Below are 27,276 nucleotides of genomic sequence, written 5' to 3' on the forward strand. Positions count from 1 at the left end.
AGGAAGACCAAAGACAGGGTAAGCCTGTTACTCAATATGTGGGCAGGGGGCGACAATAACAGAAAATGTGGAAATGGCAGAGGTGCTTAATGACTTCTTTGCTTCAGTTTTCACCAAGAAGGTTGGTGGTGATTTGACGTCTAACATAGTGAATGCCAGTGAAAATGAGGTAGGATGAGAGGCTAAAATAGGGAAGGAACAAGTTAAAAATTACTTAGATAAGTTAGAAATCTTCAAGTTGCCAGGGCCCAATAAAATGCATCAAGGAGCTGACTGAGGAGATATCTGAGCCATTAGCGATTATCTCTGAAAAATCATGGAAGGTGGGAGAGCTTCCAGAAGACTGGAAAAGGGCAAATATAGTGCCAATCTTTATAAATATAAAAAAAAGGACAACCAGGGAAATTACAGACCTGTCAACTTAATTCAGTACCAGGGAGGATAATGGAGCAAATAATTAAGCAATCAGTTTTCAAACATCTAGAAGATAATGTGATAAGTAACAGTCACCATGGATTTGTTAAGAAGAAATCCTGTCAAACCAACCTGATAGCTTTCTTTGACAGGCTAACAAGCCTTTGGATAGGGTGAAAATGTTAGACGTGGTATATCTTTACCTTAGTAAACCTTTTGATGCTGTCTCACATAACCTTCTCATAAACAAACAAGGGAAATGCAATGTAGGTGGAGCTACTATAAGGTGGGTGCAAAACTGGTTGGAAAACCATTCCCAGAGAGTAGTTATCAGTGGTTCACAGTCATGCTGGAAGGGTATAACGAGCGGGGTCCTGCAGGGATCAGTCTGGGTCCAGTTCTGTTCAATATCTTCATTAATGATTTAGCTAATGGCCTAGAAAGTACATTTATAAAGTTTGAGGATGATACCAAGCTGAAGGGATTGCAAGTGCTTTGGCGGATAGGATTAAGATTCAAAATGATTTGGACAAACTGGAGAAATGGTCTGAAGTAAATAGAATTAAATTAAATAAGGACAAATGCAAAGTACTCCACTTAGGAAGGAACAATCAGTTGCACACATGCAAAATGGGAAGTGACTGCCTAGGAAGGAGTACGGCAGAAAGGGATCTGGGGGTCATAGTGGACCACAAGCTAAATATGAGTCAAGAGTGTAACTGGGGGGAAAAAGCGAATCTGATTTTGGGATGTATTAGCAGGAGAGTTGTAAGCAAGACACGAGAAGTAATTCTTCTGCTCTGCTCTGCTCTGCTCTGCGCTGATTAGGTCTCAACTGGAGTATTGTGTCCAGTTCTTGGTGCCACATTTCAGGAAAGATGTGGAGAAAGTCCAGAGAAGAGCAACAGAAATAATTAAAGGTCTAGAAAACATGACCTGTGAGGGAAAATTGAAAAATTGGGTTTGTTTATTCTGGAAAAGAGAAGACTGAGAGGGGACATAGCAGTTTTCAATTACATAAAAGGTTGCTACATGTAGGAGGGAGAAGAATGGTTCTTAACCTCTGAGGATAGGACAAAAAACAAAGGGCTTAAATTGCAGCAAGGGAGGTTTAGGCTAAACATTAGGAAAAACTTCCTAACTGTCAGAGTGGTTAAGCACTGGAGTAAATTCCATAGCGAAGTTGTAGAATCTCCATCAGAGATTTGTAAGCATAGGTTAAACAAACCCCTGTCAGGGATGGTCTAGAAGATAATACTTAGTCCTGCCATAAGTGTAGGGGACTGAACTAGATGACCTCTCGAGGTCCCTTCCAATCCTATGAATCTATGGTCCATAGATATCAAGCAGGTACCCACAGATTTGCAAGGCTCTAGATATAAAACTTGTATCCGCATCCATCTGTTATATGCAAACATGGTCCACAGATAGCTGCAGATTTGCAGGGCTCTACACATGCTCTACCCACGTGTGGAATAAAGATAAAGACTACACATCTCAAAGAACCTCCAGGTACAAGTAAGTAACCTCCATTTATCCTTAAGTTTTCCGTGTAGTTAACTCATTACCACTACTTTGAATGTAACTTTGAAGAGATTGGGGTGTAATTAGGGGGAAAAAATAATAAATTGGCTTATCATTCCAGTACATTCAGTTTTCTCTTACTAAAAAAGCTGACATTTTGCATCGTTTACAGTGAATCTGAAACTATCCAATGTTGAAGCTTCCTTATGCCCTCAGTAAAAAAGGTCACTACTTCATGGTGGGAGAGAGGAAAGATGACCTTAATAAAGATGGGGGCTGTTCACATTACTGAAGCCACAGATGTTTCACTAAAGTGATCGGACCACACACTTGCCAGTTTGTGATAAGCAAACACAATGTGACAAATGACCAAAATGTAGTACCTGTTGTTTGCTGAGTGTTATGCCACCTGTAAAGAGATTTTCTTGCTGAGGAGTCAATATTTTTTTAAAAGAAAACTTAATTCTTGTATTTTGTCACTTGCAACCAACCCATACGTATCATCAGCAGAGTTTGAGCTCTGGACTTTCAGGTCACTAGTTGAGACCTCTACCACTTGAGCTCCAGTAGTAGCTCTTCTCTTTGTACCACCCACTGGAGAGGGAACAATACCCACTGGGTTTCACAGTTATTAGCTCAGAAGTAATAGAATGCTGGAAATAGACTCCTGGATTTTACTTCCACCTCTAGGAGAGGAGTGAGATCTAATGGTTAAAGTAGTGGTTATAGATGGCCTAGCTAAGCACTTAGATTGGGCAGATTTTATTCTGAGCAGCAGTGTGTCTGCATGCCCTCAAGATTCTTTTAATCTTCAAATATGTGACACAAGCCACCAAAATGTGACACATGAAAAATTCTATGGATGAGATTGGGTTCTGTGCCTGATGCTGCTAAAAGTGACCTTTGGCAACCTCTGTTATCTTATCTGTAAAATTACCTGTGTGATACTTGAGAAACAAGGTATGTGAGGTAATATTTTTTATTGGACCAACTTCTGTTGGTGAAAGACTAGCTTTCAAGCTTACACACAGCTCTTCAGATCTGGGAAAGGTAGTCAGTGTCAGCAAAATATAAGGTGGAACAGACTATTTAGGATAAGCAGTTAACCTGTTTTGGAAGAGACCATTCAAGGTAAAGCGGCCAGTTGAAACCTCTGCAGTCACAGGACAAAAAGAGGGGTTACAGATTGTTGTAATAAGCCACAAATCTGTCTTAAGTTCATGATTTTTAGTGTCTAGCAAGCTCCCAGGCTAGTGTTTTGAAGGTGTGCAGATTTCCTTTGAGGCTGAGGATTGAGAAGTCAGATATGGAGTGATTGTTTTGTGAAAAATATTCACCCACAGGTAATATGATGTAATTGTCTTCTGTAATTTTTCAGTGTGAATTCATGGTGATTGTCCTGTTTCACCCACATAATTATTGGGGAATTGAGGGTACATCTACACAGCAAGTAAACACCCGTGGCTGGCCCATGTCAGCTGACTTCAGCTTGCTGAGCTGTAAAATTGCTGTGTAGGCGACTAGGCTCTGGGACTCCACAAGCAGGGATGGCTCCAGAGCCTGGGCTCTAGGCCAAGCCCAAATGTCTGCACAGCAGTTTTTAGCCCCATGCGCCTGAGAGAGCTCACCCAGGCTAGCTGTGGCCTTGCCACGGGTCTTTTATTCCAGCATAGATATGTACCTTTAGTGCACTGGGTGAGGTACACCACATGTTGTGATATGTGTAGGACCTATGGATCTTGAAACCTGTGTTGTGGCACAATATTGGTTGTCGTAGCAGGAGAGATAAGTCAGCAGATTTTGCTTCTGTTACAATAGGATTTGGTTCTGCTTTGAGTTGGTATGGCCTGGTTTTTGGGGAGCTTGCTGCTGCTTCTGATGGAGCTGGAGAAATTGGGGGCAGGGGTTGTTTCAAGCCACCTCTTCTGGCCTTCAGAGAGATGTGGTCCACATCGAATATGGGTTGTAATTGCTTAATGATACACCATATGGGTTCCAGTGTGGGGTGGTAGGTGACAACTAGGGGGCTGTGGTTGGAGGGCTTTTTCCATATTGAAGCAGGTGCTCTGAGGTATTTGAATGGCCTGTTCCATGCTGCAATCTACTCTGGTGGAATGTCTTTTTTTGTTGGAGGGTGTTTTAAGTGTGATAAGCTGTGTATCCTGGACTTGCTCCTTGGTGCATATTCTCTGGTATCAGAGTGCTTGACTGTAGATACTCAATTTCTTGGTGTGTTTGGGGTCGCTACTGGATCTGTGAAAGTAAGTGTGGTGATCTGTGGGTTTCCTGTAAATAGCTGTCTTTAAGGTTCCATTGTTGAAGCTGATCATGGTTTCCAGGAAGTTTGATGCTGATATAGGAGTGCTTTCAAGAGAACTGAATGGATGGATGGGTAGTGGTGGTTGGAGTTGTGGTGAAAATCTGTAAGGAAGTTTAGCTCACCTGTCCAGAAGATAAAAGCATCATTGATGTATTTCAGGTACAGCATTGGTTTTGTGGTGCATTTGTCCAGGAATTCTTCCTCAAGGTGGCCCATGAAGAAAGGCTGGCATGCTGGGGAGCCATTATGGTATCCATGGCTGTTCTCATTGTTTGTACAAGGTGTTGGTTGAATGTAAAATTGTTATAGGTGAGGATGAAATGGATGAGTTTGGCAATGTGTTTGAGATGGATATTGTCCATTGTCTTGTAGATATTCAAGCCAGGCAGCAGTGCCATCGCTGTAAGAGATGTTAGTATATAGGGTGGTGACACCCATGGTGGCAAGGATGGTGTTCTGAGGGAGGTTGTTAATGTTGTAGAGTTTCTGGAGGACGCTGATTGTGTGCTGGAGGAAGCTGACCCTTTATGTGGTCAGTAGCTTGAGGATGGTTTCTATGAGTCCTGATATTGCTTCATTAAGAGCGCCATGGCTAGAGATGATGGGTCTCCTGGATTCCCTTGTTTTGTGTATTTTGGAAAGCATATAGAAAGTTTGTGGGGGACAACGTTGTTAAGAGTTGAGCAGGGAAGGATTTGATGATCGCCTTAGATTCCTGGGTTGTCTCTGAGTTCTTTATAGTAGGTGGTGTCAGAGTTGTCAGCTTTGTTAGCATAGTTATCACAGTTGAGGACAGTGATGGCATCCCCATTGTCTGCTGATTTAATTGCTGCCTGGTGGTTGGATTTCAGGGACCGTATAGCTGTCCTCTCGGCAGTGGTGGTGGGAGTGTATGGTGGATATGGTGATTAGGGATTTTAGTCAATCATTGTAATGATCAAGGATTTTCGTGGTTTTGTCTATGGTGGGGTGTTGTCAGATTATTCTTTTTTCTTATGACTGTTGATGGGGAGGTGGTAGTTCTGGGTGATATTGTTGTGAAAGAATTGTTTGAGCTGAAATCAGTGAAAGAATTCTTGTTCTCTACATGTTAGTATGATATTAGCTTCTGTGATGGAGTAGAAGTTCAGTCCCTTGGAGAGTACAGGTAATTCGGCTCCGGTTACAGGTAGTCTTAATAAATTGATGTTGGGATGTCCATGTGATGGGTCCTGGTGCCGTGGTTTCTCCCAGAGGTGGTGTTCTGTGGTTTGCGAAGTTGTTGCAATTGGTTCCACTTTGCTTTTGTGTTAGATGGTTGTCATCAGATTTTTGTAATAGCTGTTTTTGGTTTCTTGCATGACCTACAGGTAGGTTTCCTGTTTTCGTCCCTCCTCCACCATCTGTGTGTGTGATGATTTTCTTGTTTGAGGTGATCTCTTATGGAGTATGAGAGTTGCAGGAGATGGTTCCTCAATTTTTTTGGAGCCCTTCTACAGAGCTGTTCAGCATATTTGGAGTTGTATGTCGTGGTTAGAGGGTTATAGATGCTGAGTCCTCTGGAGATGTTTTCTTTCTTGCATTTGCTTGGGAAGTAGACATCACTGTTAAGTTTTTCTTTTTTCTTCATGTTGTAAAGTTTCCATTTCAAATGGCAGAACTGAATATCCTCCATTGTTGCTTGCAGTGTTATAGCCATGTTGGTCCCAGAATATTAGCAAGACAAGGTGAGTGAGATAATCTTTTATTGTACCAATTTCTGTTGGTCAGCGAGGCAAGCTTCTGAGTTTATGCAAAGCTGCTCCTTCAAGTCTGGGAAAGCTACTCAGTGTCACAGCTTGATTGTGTATTTCCTGAGAGGTGGGTGAGAGACCTGCTGGTTCAAAATTAAGGCCTAAAAATAGCAGAAATACAAACAGTAGTGAGTGGCAAATGAGATTTTTATCTCCTGGCTCCTAACTCAGTTTACCTTCCTCTAAGCTAAAAGTGCATTTTGTCTGAGATCTCTTCTCCTAAACTCAGAGCTTGATTTAGCTGAAATGCAGTACACTTGAGAGCCAGCCTCTTGACTCATAGAATATTAGGGTTGGAAGAGACCTCAGGAGGTCATCTAGTCCAATCCCCTGCTCAAAGCAGGACCAACACCAACCTGATTCTCATTTCCAATGGGACTGAAGTCATAGGTTGCCCTCAGAGAAGATGCTGGCCAATATTCTTTATGATTTAGTAAGGAGAGTTAGGGAGCAGCAGCCAAGATTTCTGGGGAGGAGAAGATACAAGCTGCATTGCTGTGGTTTCTGTAGCCTGTGTAGTTCTGCGCCTTCAGTAGAGACTACACTGTTCTGACGAGCTGCAGCTGGCCCTGGGGAACCAGGTGCAGTACTAGGGAGGATCCCCAGGAACGTGGACACTTTTGTGCTGGATTTCAGGAGGATAAAAAGAGACCTGCAAGGGTCCCCCACATACACAGTAGCATAACATCCATCCATCCTTTTCATCTCAAACACCCACGCTTCCTCCAAACCATGGTACTTTAATTTAAAAACTGAATCTAAAAACTATTTTAAAAAAATAGGAAATTCTATAAACACCATGTTTAAAAGGGAGTAGAGTTGGTTAACTGATAGCCACTCAACTCAAACCCTAAAGGGTAAGGAAATGCCAAGGTAAGGGACACCTCTTAATCATACCCTAGTGCTTACACAAGTTTTCACTGATAGATTCTGCACCTTCACTGGGAAATTCTTTTTGCTTCGAATTGATGAGAGAACATACTACACATTAATTTCCCTCTCGCCATAAAGCAAATCCTTAATATAAATCTTGTTTTCCTTAGATACATCACACTGCACACTTAACCTTTGTATATATGTCAACCTGAATTCTTGCTAACATTGTGTAGGTTGTAAGTAAGGCTTTGCGTTATACTGTGAGGGAGATTAATATGTTGCTCTCAGTGGGAGGGACTGAAAAGTAATCGTGTTTTCTTGGTGCTGGTTCTAGACTATCTGGGGAAGATGATAGAAGATCCAAGTTTATTAGTAAGAATGTTCATGTTGTCTCTCTTTAACAAAAGAACTACAAGAGTGTGCCCAAAACACTGAAACTGAATAATTGCGGTCATATTTTTGGTTGTGCTAGGTCAGTCTGTCCTTATTCAAATGGTGCAGAATATGTGGTGAAATCTACCTCTTCCTCACTAGGTGTGACCAAGAAAACATCTGGTATTTTGCACCAGTGGATATCATGTATAACTTCCACTATCCACATGAGTCTGGTGGCTTAGGTTGAGGTTATGATGATGAAGAATTGCATTACTTGGTTTAAAGACTAGTTTTGTCCTCCTCAGGCTAATTCAGCTGGTGATGCTGACCAACTGAAATTGTAATCACCAGGTCTTCACGGCCAAGTATTAATTTTATTTGTAGAATAAGATCCGTGAGTTCTTCTTTTTCCTTCCGCAGGACAAGCAGGAGGACTTAAAGAAGACTATTTTGGAGGGCATAGAGACGGCCAAGCATCAGGTGAGGTTGGCCTTTGATGCTTGTAAGCTAAAATCTCAAAAATAGATGCTCACGGCAAGCATGGCTTACGGCATCTAGATTTCATCACAGGTGCAAAGACTTGCTATGTAGCATATTGAATCTCCATCATTGCTCTACTTTTTTGGTTTCTTTCTCTGAAGTCCTTTGGATTGATTTCTAATCCCTTTCTTAATTACTGCCCTATTCCCGCCCTGTATAGGAAAGGGTCATCTCATTAAACCAGCTTTTCACAAATAATGGCCGAAATAAATTCTTTACAAATAATAGGATCACCATATCTCTATAGGGTCTCATAGTCTTCAGTTCTCTTAACCAGAAATCCATTTGGGTTTTAATCTGTTTGTATCCACCTCATGAAATTTGTCTATAAAGGACATGTTACTGACTTTTTTTATAACTTTGAGTCTTGTGATCAGAGTTTAGTCTGGAGAATATTATAAAAAGGGGAATAAAATTTAATAAAAAACTCACTCCAAATTTTCAGCGGGGTGTGGGAAGGGAAAGAAAATATTCAAAATAGCTTTACTTAGAAATTCTTCATAACAGTGCAGTGAAATATTTGCACTCAGAGTACTTGAGTTTTTAGCATTTTCACGGGAATTAGAACTGTCATAAATCAAAGGGTCTTGTTACAAAAGAATTCAAGAGAAATCTGGTTACATTCCTTATCAGACCCAGAATAAAATCCAAATCTTTTAACAAACATGTTATGTCTAATGATGGATAGTATATCTCTTTGAAGTTTGAACACAGCAGTCCATTTGAGCTCTTCAGAGAATATTTGTTTCATATTTATCCAGGAATAATTAAATTGTAGAGAGTTCAAGTAAGAGCCAAGAGAGAGTCTATCACTATAAGACAATGGTCTGTTTAGCTTAATAAAGAGAAGGGTGACTTAATTAGTCTAGAAGTACCTATGTGGGGAACAAAAATTTGATAATGACCTTTTCAGTCTAGCAAAGATAGAATAAGATCCAATGGCTGGAAGTTAAATCAGTGTGCAAATTTTTAAGTGAGGGTGACTTACCAGGGAATTTTTTGAATTAAGATTAGATGTTTTTCTAAAATAAATGTTCTAGTTCAAAAAAGGAATTAATTCAAGGAAGTCACCGCCTTTATTACATGGGAGATCAGACTAGTTTATCACATTGGTCCCTGCTGGTGGTCTAATCTGTTATAACATAGCTAAAGTCTAAATGTGGATGTGTTTCGTTATTTTAATGATTGGCTAGTCAAGGATATCTTTTTCAGAAGGCTAACAAAATTATTTTACCAAATTATTGAAATCACAAAGTCTTGATTTGGAATTTATATTGGCCCTGTTAGACACTTGATATAAAACCTCTCTCATAAGAGCCTAAGAAATTGAGGATGAAGTATCAAGGATAAGGGTGATATCAGCAACAATAATGCTTATTGTTTCCAAGTCCTTGGAGTTTACTGCTAATACACCACAGTTTTTCAACCTATATCTAGATAACTCTGAAGTATCTGGTGTAGACGACGTTTTATTGACCAGTAGATCACTTCCTGTAGAGTTCACACAAAATGCTGTGTTGGCTTTTTTAAAGTATGAAATGACAGCTCAGTCACCAGTGAAGTGGTTTGGTAATACTTCACATCCCAGCCCATAGTGGAGCAATGTGCTGAAATAATAATCAAAAAACCCCACATCCCTATTCTCTTCTAAATTGATTCTTAAGACCTTACATTTTTCAGAGACTGTCTGTTTGTGGCAGTAGCTTTACTTGTAGAAGCTGTGTGTTTCGGCTGCTCATTACTGATCCTTTCTACAACAGATTATAAAGAAATGAGGTGATTTTTGAATGTGCACCCAAAATTCCTTCCAGAGATGCTATCCGGCTTCTATCTTGGTTAATATTTTTACCTACCTTCATGTCTATCCCCATGGCTTCTTGCTCCAAAAATATTAAAATGAATTATATAAGATGGATTTTTTGACTAATTCAGTTGTATAACTGCTCCTGACAAAAGTAGGTTGAGAATCTACAGAAAAATAACTCATAATTTCTCTTTATTTTTGTCTGGTCATGCTAAAGCCTGCTCTGTTAATAGACATTGGTAATGAAAGCCAGTGTTGAGGTTTGAAATCTATAAATCTAGCTACAGGGGTCTCACTGTAGATTTACCAAGCATCAGTGTGTGCTGACTCTTAAAGTTTGGCCCACTCTAGGTGCTGCATTGGCAATTCTGCAACACTTTTCTGAGAAGATTCTCTTAAGGAGTGTCATCTTTGGCATTACTTTGTCTAGTATTCATCACTGGGACACCTCAAGATGGAAAAGCTAAAGTAAATGCTGGGTGTTATAATCAATTTCAGGAGGGCTTTTTTACATCCTTTGAGCTAGTTTTGTGGAATAAAACTAATGTAGGTCTGTTATTTCTAGCATATGTGAGAACCCTAGCCTCCTCATGCTCTGTATCTTGTCATGCTATTTTGTTCTGTTTGAATTCTTGTTACTTTTCTCATTTTAAAAAATACCTGTTTTGCCTTTCCAGTAGGATATTTATGTGATTTTACCCATTTGTTTTACTTCATTGTATGTTGCTTAAGGTTCAAATAAGACACTTCTGATTGCATCCCTCTTTCTCTTTACTTACCAAAGTATGGATTTGTCCAGTGGGAGTAATTACTTATTGGAGCTGTTATCTGATAGTTATTTGTAGCCTATACAAATTCACCTCCCTTTGAAGTTAGGATTCATTCTTGAGGCAGTTACTTTGGGCTTCAATATTTGAAGCCTTGTATCAAAATAAACAGGCTATTGTTATTGAAACTGTTATAGTTTATGTAAGCTCCCTGATAGCCCATGTCTTACTCCAAATAGAATGCAGCATTGTAGCCATGTCGGTGTCAAGATATTAGTGAATCATTGCGCATGAGGTAATATCTTTTATTGGACCAACTTCTGTTGGTGAGAGACAAGCTTCCAAGTAGACAGAGCTCTTCCATTTCTGGATGGGTGTCTATCACAAACCACAGCAATCAGACACACACATTTGGCAATCTCAGAAGTAAGACTAGGGACTGAAAGGGCATAGAATGTAGATTGCCTTCTTTCCTCTGGAGGTGACCATTCTCTGTTCTGTCTTGACCCATATGTTGGGGACCACATGGGCAATGCTTCTGCTGCTGCTATACCTTTGCTATGGCTAAATAGAAGACTGCAGTCTCTACAGATGGCTGGCATCTTATAACTTAATTAAGTTAAAAAATAAAATAGTGCTTGCAGTGTTGGGTTTTCTGATAGAAAAGATGTTCAAGTGGAGTCAAATGGGAAGAGCGACCGAAATGAGTAAGGAGAGTCTATTGAAGAAATACAATAGATAAAACGAGTAGTTTGGCCAGATGGAAGGTATCTGTTTGTTCGGTGCTACAAGTATTTGAAGTTTGTAAACACCAAGGAGGATCAGGATTTCATTGCTTGAGGAAGTGGGGATTAATCAAACCGTTGTATATGTAGAATAATTGCATGAAATTTAAGTAAAGGAAAACTTAGAATGGACATCAAGAAGTTTCCCCAGCAGTGAGATCTGTAAGCCCTGGTCTACACTAGGACTTTAGGTCGAATTTAGCAGCGTTAAATCGATGTAAACCTGCACCCGTCCACACAATGAAGCCCTTGTTTTCGACTTAAAGGGCTCTTAAAATCGATTTCCTTACTCCACCCCTGACAAGTGGATTAGCGTTTAAATCGGCCTTGCCGGCTCGAATTTGGGGTACTGTGGACACAATTTGATGGTATTGGCCTCCGGGAGCTATCCCAGAGTGCTCCATTTTGACCGCTCTGGACAGCGCTCTCAACTCAGATGCACTGGCCAAGTAGACAGGAAAAGAACCGCGAACTTCTGAATCTTATTTCCGGAGACTGCAGGAACTGTGAGATAGCTACCCACAGTGCAACACTCCGGAAGTCGACGCTTGCCTGGGTACTGTGGAAGCACTCCGCCAAGTTAATGCACTTAGAGCATTTTCTGTGGGGACACACACACTCCAATATATAAAAACGATTTCTAAAAAACTGAGTTCTACAAATTCGACCTAATTTCGTAGTGTAGACATACCCTTAGACTCCCAAGCAAAGTACTAATAGTCCTATTGCTAGCCATCTAAAACTAAACAAAACACTTGAATATACTACAGGACACAAACTTGCACTGTCTTGAAGTTAACTGGGTTTTTCTAACTCAACTTATTTATTTCTCAGTTCTTTGATTCTCGTAGTATGGGAATTTTGAAACCTTGCATCAGGAATTGAGTTTGGACAACCGTTCCTGCTCATATATTCAAGTTTTGTGTATTTTAATACGTAGTGCACTGCATTCCAAAGTGCATTTTAAAATCTCTTCACACAGTACAAATCAAATGAGTTCTGTATGTGGAATGGAGGGGCAGCAGCTAATTGCATAACAGTTGCAGGAGGGAAAAATTGAAGCAAGGGCAAACCCTAAATCTTAAAGAATATAATATTGGTCCTTGCATATTCATGCAGAGCACGTATTACCTTGATTGTTAAGGTCTCATGGAAAACAGCCTTCCACAATAAACTCTGTGGAACTGTGTCTCTGTCTGAATAATAAAGGACTGAGTAAATCTGTTTATAAATTGACTCTGGTAGTTGGAGGGAGTTCAGGTGTTTTCTGACTTGAGGATCAAATCTCTACGGCTTCCTCGCTTGCTGCATAGTATTGCACATGGATTCTATATATGTAGCAATAGTATCATGCAAAATAAGTTAGAGGATCAAGACGCAGCACACAGAGAACAAACATGCATCTTAAAACAATGTACAATAAACTATTGTCACATAAGAAGAATCTGTGCCAGACTGCTTATGCCCTTTTTCAAGTGATGAGAGGAGACCAGCGCAGTTTAGACTCTTCATAATAGCATAGGATTGATTTGGACCACTAAACTTCTCAACAGATTTGGATTCGCCATCACTAAAGATTCCACTTCTCAAATGCATAACCAAATGGTTAACTTTCAGTAGACACCTGCAACTTAGCAATCAGGATGTGCAGGATTTTTGTCCAATTGAAGGAGATAGGCAGGTTTGGATTCAACTGTCACAAATCCAGCATTAAGCCTTCTCAATCTCAGTAAATAGAACAAGAACAAGAAGGTACTCCTATTGTTTTTAATCATCTCTGCTATCAGATAGTCAGAGAATAATGAAGTTAAACAGTGAAATAGAGATTTCCCTATAAACTGTTTAAATAAAGTCCCTAACACATTACTGAGTTTTATTTTGAAGGGCACATGTACACACTATCATGGACAGGACACTTAATCCCCTTGCGGTGTGGGGTGGGTCCCCTTCACTTGACAGCACTCTTTATCTGTTGTCAGTCATTCCTGTGTAACTGGCTGGTTCTTTTCCCACATGGCTTGTATTATCTCAAGTATAGAAAGGGTTGATTACTAACTTCTACATTCACCTCTCTTGTCAGTTTTCTGAGTATCTACAGTGTCTCTTTTCCACAATCTTTCATGTCACTCATGCTTTAACTTGGGCTGCTTATGTTAAACTTCAGTTTTTGGGGACAGTGTGTGTTGGCCCTGAAGAGAACGTCTCACCATTGACATTCAGATTGTTCTTCTTCTGTTGTCTTTTCAACTTCAGGTTCTCTAATTCTTCTTTTCAGAGACCAGTTATCCTCTCATTATGGCTCATAAGGCTATTTGATTCAGTATTTATTGCATATAATTGATTTTTGTCTTCTTTGTGAGTGATAAGAATCCCATTTCAACATGTTACAATTTAGAAGATTCAGATATAGGCTATTCACCGTATGGTGGTTTAACTAAGATTTCTTCATTCTTGTATCACCATATGATTGTGTTCTCAACGTTCTTTTTCTGAGAAATGGCAGCCTTTTGAACAGTGTGTATTGGAGAAAATTTGGTGCAAATGATTTGTTTGGAAGTAATGAAACTGAACAAAGCTAGAAGTCAGGAAACTTTCCAGTGAGATCTATGAAATTGTGAGGGTGGCGGTGTGGTCTTAGTGACCTTTTCCAATGTAATTCACTAACCAAGTAGATTCATTTGGACCTTTTCGAGAAATTTGCTGTAAATACACTGGTGGGGATTTATATAGAATATTCATTAAAATTAATAGAGCAGTCTGAATCCTGAAGATGAAAATTTCAGCCACTAAAACCCTTGGTTGATATGTTTTGCCAGTATGTATAACACTTTTTTTTTAATACCCCTTTTTATAACAGGAGCATGAATCTGAAGGTGGAAGAACACCGCTAATGAAGGCTGCAAGAGCTGGTCATTTATGCACTGTACAGTTTCTTATTAGCAAAGGTAAAATATTAGTACCAACTTGTGTCTGAAATGTCACTTAACAGTTCTGTTAAACTTTTATGTTTATGGCTTTAATACCTACTAGAATAGAGTTTTTCCTTATGTCCTGTATTAGGTTTATGGGGGTATGTGGTAAATGCTCATTTGTGGTGGGATGATTTTTATTTCAGTTAACTCACATTATACAGGTGATTGCTCACTTTTGAGTACAGAAATACTTTGTTACTGAAAATACTTTCCAAGGAATTGTGGAGATTAATAAGGCAAAAATGTCAGTCAGTACGTGGTTAGATAGTATTTCTTAACACTTTATTCTAAAAATGTTTTGCAGTCAACTGTTGCCCGGAAGTACTCCTGGTTTAAAAAATAAATATAGCCCCTTATTATGAAAGACTTGTGATTCTTCCTTGGAATATAAAAATATATCTTCTAACAGTTATTTTAAGTGTATTTTAGGTGTACCCTCCCTTTGTTCACTTGCACTGCAGTATTACTGTACATCTTTTTACGAAAGGATTAGGAATCTAGCTGCAAACTCAGTTTATCTAAGAAATCATCCTATTTTCACTTCTGAAATGTCTTTTGCCATTATGTTGTCCTCATTCTGATTTTTTTATTGTAATTAACTTGCATCCTGGATCTGAAATTCTATAATAGATACACTCTCAAAATCAGAAAATACACCAGGTTTGTTGTTTAGAATTTAAATGTGAAGAAATGCCTGCTAATTCTGCATGAGGTGTTTTCTTCATAGGTGCCAATGTTAATAGGGCTACTGCTAATAATGACCACACAGTGGTGTCGTTGGCATGTGCGGGGGGCCACCTTGCAGTTGTTGAGCTCCTCCTGGCTCATGGTGCAGATCCTACTCATCGACTTAAGGTATTCAATTTAAATTACTCATTGTGATTTTAATATACTCACCTTCCATAATTGCTTATCCTTATACATTACTTGAAACTAAAGTACTGCAGAGTTGACTTTGATTAAAAGCCAAGGCTGGGCAACTTTAAACTTAATTTCACAGAAAAATCTCTTCACTTTTATATAGCACAGAGGATAGAAGAGCTCACCTTACTGTTACATTTTCTGTCTCCAAACTTTCACCCCAGGATGGCTCAACAATGCTTATTGAAGCTGCAAAGGGTGGACATACAAATGTTGTTTCTTACTTACTGGATTACCCAAACAATGTTCTGTCAGTTCCTACTGCAGACATGTCTCAGCTCACACCACCTTCTCAGGATCAGTCTCAGGTAAGACATAAAGAAAAGTGTAATTAAACATACATTTCCACAACAGAAAATAAACCTTTCTAGTAAACTTGTCTTTTTATGCAAACAAAGTTTAGTGGAAGTAAAAGATTAGTGACATTGATTTTTATAAGTTACATATTTAGAAACTCTTATCAAAAGGGGGCATGAATGAAGCTTTGTTTACCTAGGAGTTCCTGAAAAATACACATATATCATCCATCTTACTTTTAATAATTTCTATTCCCTAATAAGCCAGTCCAGATACAGCATTTCTAGGCGACTGTTGCACTTGATTGAAGTTACTCAGCCTTTACCCTCTTGCCTCAGCACTCCTAAAGCCATGTGGTAATGCACTGGAAACACTGATGCTTGTTTTCCTTAAGTATTGGTATCTTGCGTAAAGTGAAAGGCAGCTTATTGCATGTACCTGGGATTTTCAAAGTGGCCCAAGGGAACTAGATATTCAGTGGGAGTTGGCCACCAAACTCCCTAAGAATTCCAGGAAAACCCCAGCCTACAAAGAGAACCAAGAATTAGTTGATAGAGAGAATACAGTTAGGAGAAGAAAAGACACCGATAAAATGCAAAAAGAGAAGGAGTACTTGTGGCACCTTAGAGACTAACAAATTTATTTGAGCATAAGCGTATAATGCAGTTACATTCAGAGTTTCAAAAGCTACGTATATAATGTCTAGGCTAATACTGTGTTCTGAGTACTTCCAAAAACTGGCAACATAAAGTTTAACATAAAGTAGTTTAAAAGGCAAGAGTTTTTATTTAAAGAAAACCACACAAGTGCTGTGACTGCACTAGTTACTACATATACAAGTACAGTGTATGATGAAGTTTCACTGAGCAATGTCTGCCCTCAGTAATGGCTCTAATATTAAGAGGAGGTGGTCACTTTTTAAAATTTGATAGCTTCTATTTAAAAACAAACAAAACAAACAAAACAAAACACTTTCCCAAAAGTGTTTGGATGGCAGGATCTAATAGGCCAGTAAAGTACTACTTTGGATCAACAAGTGAAGAATTACAACTCCAATACGAAGTATTGTATAGCAGTTCATTACTGTTTTTCACATGCCCCCTTTCTTGCATAAGATTTGAAAAGGAGGTAACTAATGGAATTCTGATCTGTGGTCTTGTACCAGATACCAAGTTATCTGTGTGCATAATTTCCTAACTTCATCTGATGAAGTGAGCTGTAGCTCACGTAAGCTTATGCTCAAATAAATTGGTTAGTCTCTAAGGTGCCACAAGTACTCCTTTTCTTTTTGCGAATACAGACTAACACGGCTACTACTCTGAAACCTAACTACTTTTGTGGCTACTGGGACCTTTATATTCCTCAAAATCCTTGGGACTCCCTAACTCATGAGGCAGTTTAATTTCCCATCTTTCTGGGTATGGAATATTGGATAGTACAAGAACAAGTAAATGCAGTGACTTAACCACTTTGGAGGTAGAAGAGGGGAAAGAGTATGGTTAACTTTGCAGTTAGTATGAAACGTTACTTTTGGAAGTTGGTATGTTAAGGGATAACATGCAGCACACAGTTGGAGGCTGAGTGGAAGGGAATGTGTGCAAACAAATGTGCTTCTGGATTAAGTTATTACACTCTTATCCATTGAAAACTAAAACTGAGACAAGTTCTTTCTGAGTTGATTTTTTAGGTTCCACGTGTACCAATGCATGCACTTGCCATGGTTGTACCTCCCCAGGAACCTGATAGAGCTCCTCAAGAGAATTCTCCTCCACTCTTGGGAGTACAGAAAGGTCAGTATGTGGCCACTTGAATGTATCTTGTTTTAGCAGGATTGGGGGAAGCTTTATTATAGTACTTCCGAAACTAATGTATAGGTCAGTCCTCACTTATCAATCCTTAAACACTTGTAATACAAGATGTAGTTCTAACAGGAGCACAATGTTCTCTGTAATGTGTAATTCATATTTATTATTTCATTGTGTAGTATAGAACATTAACATTGGTTACAGATCATGCTTATTGAAAAAATTACTTGAAGAAAATGATCAATTATTGAATTTCCATTTGAACAGTGTATTAGTGTGGGTGCGACTTAACAAAGACTAAGTACTGTACACTGATCATTCTAAAATAGTTGTAATTCTTCTCCATATAGTCATTGCATCAGCCCATTTTCTGTTTAAACTAGTGACATGAGTTACATATTGCCAAAACAATTAACTGCAAAGCTACTTGTAGGATAGTGCCCAGTTTGTTATGGTTGTGTCAGGGTTTTCATTCTAAGCAAGGCTAAACTCATTTTCACAAAGAAAATGGTATTGTTTTCAATAGTTAAATGGCAAAAGTCATGGGTCATCCTTTTGGAAATGGATTCCGCATTGAAATCTTTTTTTTCTGTTTAAGCTAGTTCAGTGAGAGAAAAGTATCTCTTGTGGAGAGCTCCAGATGGAGGCCATTTAGGCCTAATAGCTCTAGAGTTATTTTGGGGGGGAAGTAGGGAGGTTTGGGAAAGGATTTTAAAATATCAAAATAGGAATGTTAAGGTTGCAGTAGATGGGAACCATATTGGCTAGGTATTAGTCTTGTTTAACTTTTGAGTGCAGGAAGGAGCTCAGTACCTCAATGACAGACACAACACAGGAAACTGACTAGAATAGAAATGTGAAAAACTAAGATTGAATATGCAACCCTAATTCTCCATTCTGTGCAAATGTGATATGTATTGATTATCTTTACATAAGTTGTATTTGAGAAATAATGTTATCGTAGTTTGTTTCCCTACTACTTTAGAATATGTATAGCAGACCTGGCCTAGTGGATTGAAACCAGACTGGGATTCAGGAGACCTGGGCTTTCTTCCCAGCTTTGCCACTGGTCTGCAGGGTGACTTTGAGCAAGTTGTGTCCCCTCTCTGTGACTCAGTTTCACCATTTGTAAAATAGGGACCTCCTTTATAAAGCACTTTGAGATTGGATGATGAAAAGCACAGTATAAGAGCTAGGAGGCATTGTCCTTACTATTTACGATGTCTAAATAGAAATATATACCGGCATAGATAAATTTACAGCTAAATTAAGTATTAATGATCAGTAGTGCTTCAGTGATAAATATTTCTGTAAAAACATCACCAAGTCCTCTTAATTGGCATATGGAAACACGTGTTTGCATCTGATGGACAGTTTGGTTTTCATTTTAATTATCTGAGAAATTAGATACATTGATAATATACTGATTCAGAGCAGTACTATTTAGGCTTTACTTCTCTGCACAACCTTTTTAAATGAAATTTTAAAATTTGGATCACATGAGAAAATAAAAATTAGTTATGTTTATACAAAACATGCAGACAGGGGGAGAGAAGCATATTGTCAATGCATCTCAGGTATTTCTCTGAGCAGCAGCATGTTGCTGGTTTTGTTCAGAAGTGTATGGGTCCCCAAAAGAAAACATGCAATTTTTAGAGAAATTCTTCATAGGTTCTGATGAAACTAAAGTACATAATATCTTTGAGGGAAAAAATATACTTTAAAATGAACGTAGTGTGTGTAACCTCTTAAGTGTATCTAAGGTTGTAGAAAAAATTATGTTTTGTGTTAAATAAGTAGGTGGTCATATAAATATTCTATCCTGCATATATACAGTATTTAGCTCTTGTATAGCATGGGCTGGAGTAAGAGTTGTGTATTAATCTGTAACATTTTCACTCCCTAACTTTTGACAGATTATGTAGCGTTAATGTTGCATTAAAAATTTTGTGTGGATTCTTTTGCTGGGGTGCAGGCAGTGCATTTGTAGTAGAGGGTACAATGAGAGGCATATTCATTATTCCTGTGAAGAAAAATTTAGTGACTTGGTCAAGCTTTTAGGTCACAACATTCACTTGCAATAGGAAAATAGACTTCTATGTCCAAAAAGCTTTGACCAGGTCTCTCGTGAGGTTTACACAAACTCTAAACCAGCTACTTCAAAATGAGAGGGGTGTTGTTTTTCTCATTTGTATATCCGCTAACTCCAGCTCTACCCATTTTTTATAATCAATGTATTAAACTTTTGCAGCAAATATTATAGCAACACTTTTCATAATGAGGAGTTAGCAAATTAAATGTTGGACTAGCGAAATCAAATTATTCGCTGTCTTTTTGGCTTGAAGTGGACTCTTACTAGGATTTTAAAAAGCGGTTTGATTTAGGTCTCAGTGGCAAATTACCAGGCTAGAGATGTAGGAGAAGAGTAAGGTTTAACATCTAATAACCATTGTATAATTAAATTATTTTGACAAATATCAAATTGTAACAGCAATATTTAGGAGAAAATTAACACAGGTGAAAAAAGTGAGAACTGGCAAAAAGGAAATGGAAAATGTTCAGATAAGTATGCTTCGTCTGGGTAGAAACCTGATGAGCAAGAATGTAAAGAATAATCAAGTGGAGTAAAAAGGAAGGGTCCACAATCTTCAGAGGAGTACGTACTATAGCTTTTAACAGATATGGTGATAGGTGCATTAGAAATATTTAGATAAATTTTTTGAGAAAACGAAGTAAGGTCGATCACAAATGAGTTATAAGCCCTAATTTCATCCCGTTTAAGTTTTGAAGAGGAAATATTTTGGACTGAATTTTTATAGGTGGTGGTGCGCTGAAAGACCATAATTTTTACTTAATTTGAAGAAAGCATTAGAAATTAAAGAATTTGGGAGAAAATTACATATTACCACTTCTAGTCTCTTTGGGTGTCTATTACTCATCTAATTTACCCACATAAAACTTAAACTGCAGTTTTTAATTCCTGGTGCAAATGAGTCATTTCAAATGTTGAAGTAAAAGAGTTTTTGTGAGCTGTAGTACATTGGTTGATGTCTGCCACTGTCCTCAACCATATGGAATAGGAACTAGATAGTGGTAATAAGGAATACTGACACAACCAGAGGAGGTTTGCCTTTAGCTACAGTGGTGGGGACTGTACATCTGGAGCTGAAGGACCCACACTCTGACTATGCATCAGGTTAAGTCCTCACTGGCTATGGTGTATGGTGCAGTGATGACTGTGAAATCCTAGGTGGTCATGGATCTTTTACACAATGAATGGCAGGCTATGCGTGTGGTGGTGATGCAGAATTGCAGTGACTTGATACGCTGCTCTCTGGAACAGTCTTGCAAAATTGTCATGAAAGTTTATCAGCCAGATAAATAATCAATTCTAATTCCGAACTTGATGGAAAAAATAACTAGTTTCTTCCCTCATGAAAAAATACTGTCCTGCAGTAAGGAGGCAGATAAAATTTGGCCAGGCTGACCTAATGGGGGATCTTTTAATAGTCTTTAACAGTAGTTTATTTAGGACCTTTTAATAAACAACTGTTTTCCTGACATGGTGTCAGGATTAAGCTACTAGACTTTCTGTTTTAGCCCAGAGAACTTTCTATTCATTCCCCTGCAAATGTAACCTATTAGTCTCATTATGCTTGTACTATTGTATAGGCTACACCAGCTGTCAGTCCCTAGCAGATGTAATTCTCAACCTCACAATATATACACCTAACCCTCCTTCTGTTGTTTTGAGTACAGGCTTAGATGTAGATTTTTTTAAAACAAAGGCAATTTCCTCTCTTCCCACTTGCAAAAAAGTTAATTGAATGTTAAATTATTGCTACTTTATAAAAAGCTGTCAGAAGATGCTATAGTTCAAAAAATCATAGCAAAGTTTAGAAAAAGATATAAAGCTATGAATTTGATCATTATTCTGTTAATTTGTAAATGCAACCCAGTGTTTAAGAAAGGGACCTTTAAATTTTCTTCTGCACTCTAAATATTACTCATAGAACAAAAATATGCTAAGTTAATTTTCCATGGAATATAGTCAGTGAATGTTATGATCTCACCCTTTATATATTTTCAAAATTTTTAATTTAAAAATGTCAACTATGAATTTTTTAAAATGATACTCCAAAAATGTGTAGGTAGTCCTTGGAAAAGCAAATTTCTTAGCTTTAAAAAAAATCAAAATATTTCAGTTCTCTCTAGTACTAAACAATGTTTAAGAAGTTATGAACAAATCTGAAATTATATTTTTGAATTTAAATTGGCAACTATGTAGGATTTTGCTAAGTAAAAGTTCCACTTCATAATATGTAGTTTGGAATTATTGCATTACAAATGAACTAATATTAATATTGACAAACTTAACTGAGACTATCCAGACTTATCAACGTTTTATCACTATCCTTCCATTGTTTTTCGAGATGGGAAATGGTTTAGCAACTTTCACTGAGTTCTCTCCTGCTCTTGATCAGTGAGTACAGAAGGGGGACAGCAGAATGCTGTTTAAGACAAGTAGTCTTCCACCAATGTTTCTGTATTAAATTAGAGGAATGCTACAAACAGTTATACCAATGTATATTCTCTTCCTGAAGCTACATGCCACGAGCAGATGCAGAGTTTTTGAAAGTCAGGAAATTGAGCCGAAGCTACATAAATATCTATACTTTGACCACTATCTGCTGTCCTTCCCCAGAGACATCTTTACATCCTCGCACTGTAAATCAAGAGTTCTTTATGAGCCTCTTATCCTCATACTGTGCTAACCATCCAACCCGTATGCAGACCTTCCCAGCCAGAATCTCCTTTGATTTATTCTCCCATTGCAGTAGAGTTACACTAGTATCTCCTCTTTTACATTGCACAGAGATCTATCCAGTCCATCCCACAATCCCAGTGTAGTCGAGACCGCTATTTTGACAACTTACACTTTAATATATTCCATAATCATTCATCTCAATTCTCAATACCAACATAGGCAACAACTTACTTTTATTTACACTCCATAGATGCTAGAAATACTGCTGCTCTTACCTCAATTGCCTTTTTGTTTGAGACCCCACCAACCACATGTAAACTAGATATTCACCCTAATCCCGTCCACTCTATGCATACTGGTCATAGATCCAGAGTACCTCACATATTAAAACAATCTGGCAGGGGTCTAGCCTGTTTAGTTCACATAGGCAGCTGGAGAAGTAATATATTTGGTAGGCAAAATACTGTATGACTGCCACCTTAAAGGATTTTTCATTAGGCTTTAAATGCATGTTCAGAATTATTCAGCTTTAACACTTTAAAAGTGAGTTAGAAAAATATCTATTTTTTGTGCCCAGCTAATCTTTGGTTGCCAAAAGTAAACACGCATACTTGTTACTAATGTACAGAGTAGAACCTATAGTTTAGTTTATAGATTCCTGGTTTATAATTAAAAGAATTAATTTAGGAGAATAATCAGAGTAAAGAAACAAAGGAGGAGACTGACAAGTTTTTTTCATAGATTTATAAGCAAAACTACATTGTAATTTTAAATTCTGTAGTCAATTCTATTACATCTGTGCAATGGGTAAATTATTAGTATGCATTTCTTGGGGGTTCACTGAAGTAGCAACTAAGAGTGAAAGATAAACCCACCAAAATACTCAACTAACTGGGATAAAATGTTTGACAGTTTTGTCTCTCTTGGTGGTAAGGGATCAAGGTGAGAGTAGTGTATTAGTTAGCTACATGTGGAAAAATTGTGTAGGCTCTTAACCATTTTTCTGTTCACTGTTTTTCTGAAAATTTGCCAAAGGTGTCCATGTAGCTGAGTAATCTGTACTGTATATTTTGACACCGGTGTAATTGGTCCAATTCCATTATCACCATGACTTTGAACTGAGTTCCTTAATAAACTGAACCTCAGCATTATGTGGGATTTTCATGAGTAGTCAGTTTTGACCTAGCTCTGTTTCCTTTGAAGTCGGTGAGAATTTTATCACTGAAGTCAATGGGCACAGAGTCAGGCAAGTGCTGAGTGAATTTGAAAATCCAACCCTAAACCTTGGAGACTTTGAATCAGACTAGATTTTTAAATCTCACAAAATCAGAGGAAGGATATCAGAGACTATTCTGTGAAGAAGCCATTAAATAAATTTTTAAAATAATGAACTATGGTTTTATGCTCTCTGAAGTCTGGTCATGCTGAGAAATGGACTGAATCTGATTTTTTATCCTTTTGTACTTATGTTCTAGTTAATATTGAGTGTCTAGATGGTACAGGGATTGACAGTGTATAAATGCAAACATTGTCCAGTAGGTATCTGATCCAGTGAGGAAATATTTCTTAGAGGGTATCTTCTATCATTCATGCTGGGTTGAGTTCTGATGTATGCAATGATTTCAGTAAGTCAGTAGAAAACTAACTAGAGTTTTTGGAAATCTGTATTTAACTGCTGTTAACTGAATGGGTGGAAACAAAATCCCAGAATCTTTTGAAACTCAGCAGTTGGTCTTCTAACTTCTGACACTTGCTTAAGTGCAAAGTGATGTTGCACAAGGCTGCCAAGTTGAGAGCTGATCTGGAATATGATCAGATTAGCTAGAAATTACATTTCAACCCCAGTCTATCCCTCTGAAATGACTGATCTTTATAAAGCTAAACAGATAATAGGAACCCAGCCTTTTAGCACTAAGCCAAAAATTCTTGTTCTAGAGCAGTGGTTTTTAAACTGGGTTATCTGGTTCAAAGATGTTTGACGCAATGGTGAAGAGTAAAGCATTACACTCTAAAGCATTTCTTGACCAACTAAAATTTTAAAAAGCAAGCTGTTTTCTATATAGCTGTTTCCAAACTTACTGTGTCAGATGTTTCTTTGGGGTAAATATTACCATGATCACATTTGCAGATGTTACCAGGGTCCCTGTAGAGTCTACTATTGCTGTAAAACAGTAGGCTGCCATTTAGGTAAGCAAAAAAATACAGTTCTTAGAGATGTCATTAATATTCTAAAAATCTTTTTCAGAAAAATTGAGATGGTTCTAGAGCTTGGATTTTGAAACAGCAGTATAGGGAGAGATCGGTCATCCATTGTAAAAGGAGACAAATTCGTTTCTCTGGGCTTGTCTACTCTTACAACACACAAAGCTGCTGTAGCACTTATTGAAGATGCTACCTACGTTGACAGGAGAGCTTCTCCTGACAGCATAGGTACTCCACCTCCTGAGAGGCAGTAGCTATGTCAATGAAAGAAGCTCTCCTGTCCACATAGCTAACTTTGTCACTGAAGGATAAGTTGGTAGTGTAGACCAGGGCTCAGTGTAGGGAATGGCATGCAGATCAGAAATCAGAATTCCAGGAATTTGCCATTACAGTCAGGCATCAAACAATAGGGAAGAAAGATTGTCATGAATTTCTTGATGGAAATCAAGTCTGTGAAGACAGCAGCCATGTCTTGCACCAGTTTGTTTGGAGTGTTGGGATGTAGGAAAACTGTAAAAGAATTGCAAGCTAAATGAGAGGAGAGAAGGATATAAATGAGTTTCAGAACAGTCAAGGTATTGTGTTCAGTGCTTTGGAGTTGTAAGGCAGATTTATATACCTGGAAGATCTGGGGGTAAAACCAAATAGGTTACCTATATGAGTGAATAAGATTTCAATAAAGGGAACAAAGAGTTGGTAAGGAGTACTCTGTCAGTTTGAATTCCAGTTTGGGATATATTGAGTTTGGAGGAAATAACGTAAGATCCAGTATTTGAAGCAGGTAAAAGGTAAGGCAAGGATTGAAGTAAAGGCTTTTGGTATCCTCTGCATACAAGTGGGTAGTCAAAGTTCAATTCTCAAAAAATATGTTCAAGAGTGGGATGTGGGTCCTGGAGAAAACCATAGTGGGGAGAGGTCTAAGCAGTGTAGAGCAAATGATGTTACCAGTTGCAAATGAAGAAATTAGCAAATGGTTATGCACCCTGTTCTTAAATATTTATTCTTCTGTTGCTTTTCTTACTTCCACTTTCTTACTATCTGAGCATGTAGACTTAGCAACTTTCTCCCATGTGACTTGAGATTACCTCATAGTCATTGACATTTTTGTCTAGCAACAACTGGGATTTCAGTGGCCCTGAACCTTAGTTGCATGCTAAACAAGTCTTGTAAAAAGCAACCAAAACCAGTTGCTATGGAGATGAGATTTTTTTTAAATTTTCCCAACTTTCTCTTTGCAGTAGATGTGGCAGTGCTGGCTTTACAAATTATATTGGTAGTACTAAAGTCAGTCTTGTGTTACTATCTATATGGCATTATAGCCTGACTGTAGAGTCAGATTTCAGATGCACAAGTGTTCTTAGTATGCATATTTTTAAAATAACTTACAATAACTGATACGTAAAACTGAAAAATATAGCAATATAAACAAGTTTTTATAATATGGGAATAAAACTTACAAGTCAAGGATCATGCAAACAAATTACCCCAGTTATAGTGACTGTGCTAACTAACCTTTAAAATTCTAATGATTTTATTCATATAATTAAACAATACAGCACATTAATGCAACTTAAATAAGGCACTTTGAGTACTTAAGTGGTTCTTTATTTTTTGTGATATGAATAAACTATTGCACAGATATGATTTGGGTTTTGTTTTTACAGCCGTGAATTAGCATACATAGTGTGTGTTCAAAATTGTAACCACTCTTGTTCAGCAACACATCATATGAATCTGCATGTTAAAGCTTTCCAAATAAATTGACATTAACCAATTGAATTTTTATTACTCTCTTTGTACCAAGGTGTCAGATGTCCGCTGATGTCTGTTAAAAATTAATCTTAAAAAGGAAAAGAACATTTTAAATGCTTGACTTAATTCTAGATTGCCTAGCATTTGAGGTTTAAGCCCTGTTAAATCTGTATTTGAAGAGTCAAAGTATGTAACATTGCCTTGATTTTAGGCATCTACTATATGTATAAGTGCAGTGGGTGTTAAGGATAGTGTTATACCAAGGAGATCTGAAAATCTGCTTATTTCAAATGTGATTTCTTTGAATGAAGACTTCCTCCCTAGGTCTGTCTTTTCCTTTCATTTGATGCTGTAGTTAAGTGTTACATTTGGTATCTGTCTTAAATAATGGCTTTGTCACAAGTATAACTGAATGTGGCCTCCCCTAGAACTTCATTCTGGGAACCATGAAATCCATCATAAATTTGACCATTTTGGCTCTGCTGTTAGGAGGAAACACTTATGGCTATGCTCAACTGATACAATTTGTAGATCTTTGCAGTTAGGCCTCTTAAAGTGTGAATTTTAATTATCCCAGAAAAACAAATTTTAGATATTTTTTAAGTATTTGAAGATTGTAGTTACTAACCAGAACACTATTTTGATTTACAATATGATTTTCAGGTTTGATAAACACACTTCAGGTTCAAACACGAATTTTCATTCTTCCCTCTTACCCCCTCCTATCATCGACGAGATTACAGGCACAGATCTTTACTGTCCTGGAGAAAGTTTTGTAATGTCCTGAAAACTGAACCTACCCACTAATTAGAGGCTGATGACTGAACACCTCCATGCTCTCATAATTGTTGGTGGGAAAACATGCATCTCATTACCCTCCACGTAGTCACAATACAATACTCAGATCTGTCCAACAGCATACTGTGAGCTGGATTCATCTTCCCTGTAATGGTTAGAGACTGGATGCTCTGGATTCAGGCCACAGATCAGTTTTTCCCGTATTCTCCTTGCGCAGACTTAAAGGACTCTATACAACATTGCAGGATGGGCCTAAGAGCCTCCTATGCCCGATATAAACCACAAGGGTCAGGTCTTTGTACAAGACCATACTACTGCTGTTGGAATCCATGTATCCTTAGAAGGGAGCATTAGAAGCTTTTCATGTGAGGCTTGTTTTCTCCACAAGTAGGCAGATAAAGTTAATATTGATGTTAAAATCTGGAAACAGTTACTTATGATCTGGTTTTGTCAAACTGCAACTTCACTTTCCTGAGGGGATAGCATTAGCTATCAGGGAGAGGCTGTCTGAGCCCCCTTTCTAGCAAAATCCAGAGAGGACAATCAGATAACCTTGGGAATGATGAGGGCAGCTCAGCATCTAA

The 27,276-nt window shown here is 38.0% G+C and overlaps 1 protein-coding gene across 10 annotated transcripts in view; it reads left to right on the top strand.

Annotated features, from left to right (window-relative positions):
- ANKHD1 (ankyrin repeat and KH domain containing 1) overlaps window positions 1-27,276 on the top strand; it is a 206,664-nt gene that overhangs the window by 126,126 nt on the left and 53,262 nt on the right. For 5 of the 10 annotated variants that reach the window (XM_073356055.1, XM_073356058.1, XM_073356056.1 and 2 more), the window contains exons 11-15: window positions 7,702-7,761; window positions 14,035-14,122; window positions 14,877-15,004; window positions 15,235-15,378; window positions 17,055-17,157. In XM_073356055.1, the coding sequence (XP_073212156.1) occupies window positions 7,702-7,761; window positions 14,035-14,122; window positions 14,877-15,004; window positions 15,235-15,378; window positions 17,055-17,157 (523 nt within the window). Of the gene's footprint in view, window positions 1-7,701; window positions 7,779-14,034; window positions 14,123-14,876; window positions 15,005-15,234; window positions 15,379-17,054; window positions 17,158-27,276 lie in introns of those variants that run through there. The other 5 variants (XM_073356057.1, XM_073356062.1, XM_073356063.1 and 2 more) reach the window with 2 other exon arrangements.

This window comes from Lepidochelys kempii, chromosome 8, assembly GCF_965140265.1.
Source record: "Lepidochelys kempii isolate rLepKem1 chromosome 8, rLepKem1.hap2, whole genome shotgun sequence".
NCBI lineage: Eukaryota > Metazoa > Chordata > Testudines > Cheloniidae > Lepidochelys > Lepidochelys kempii.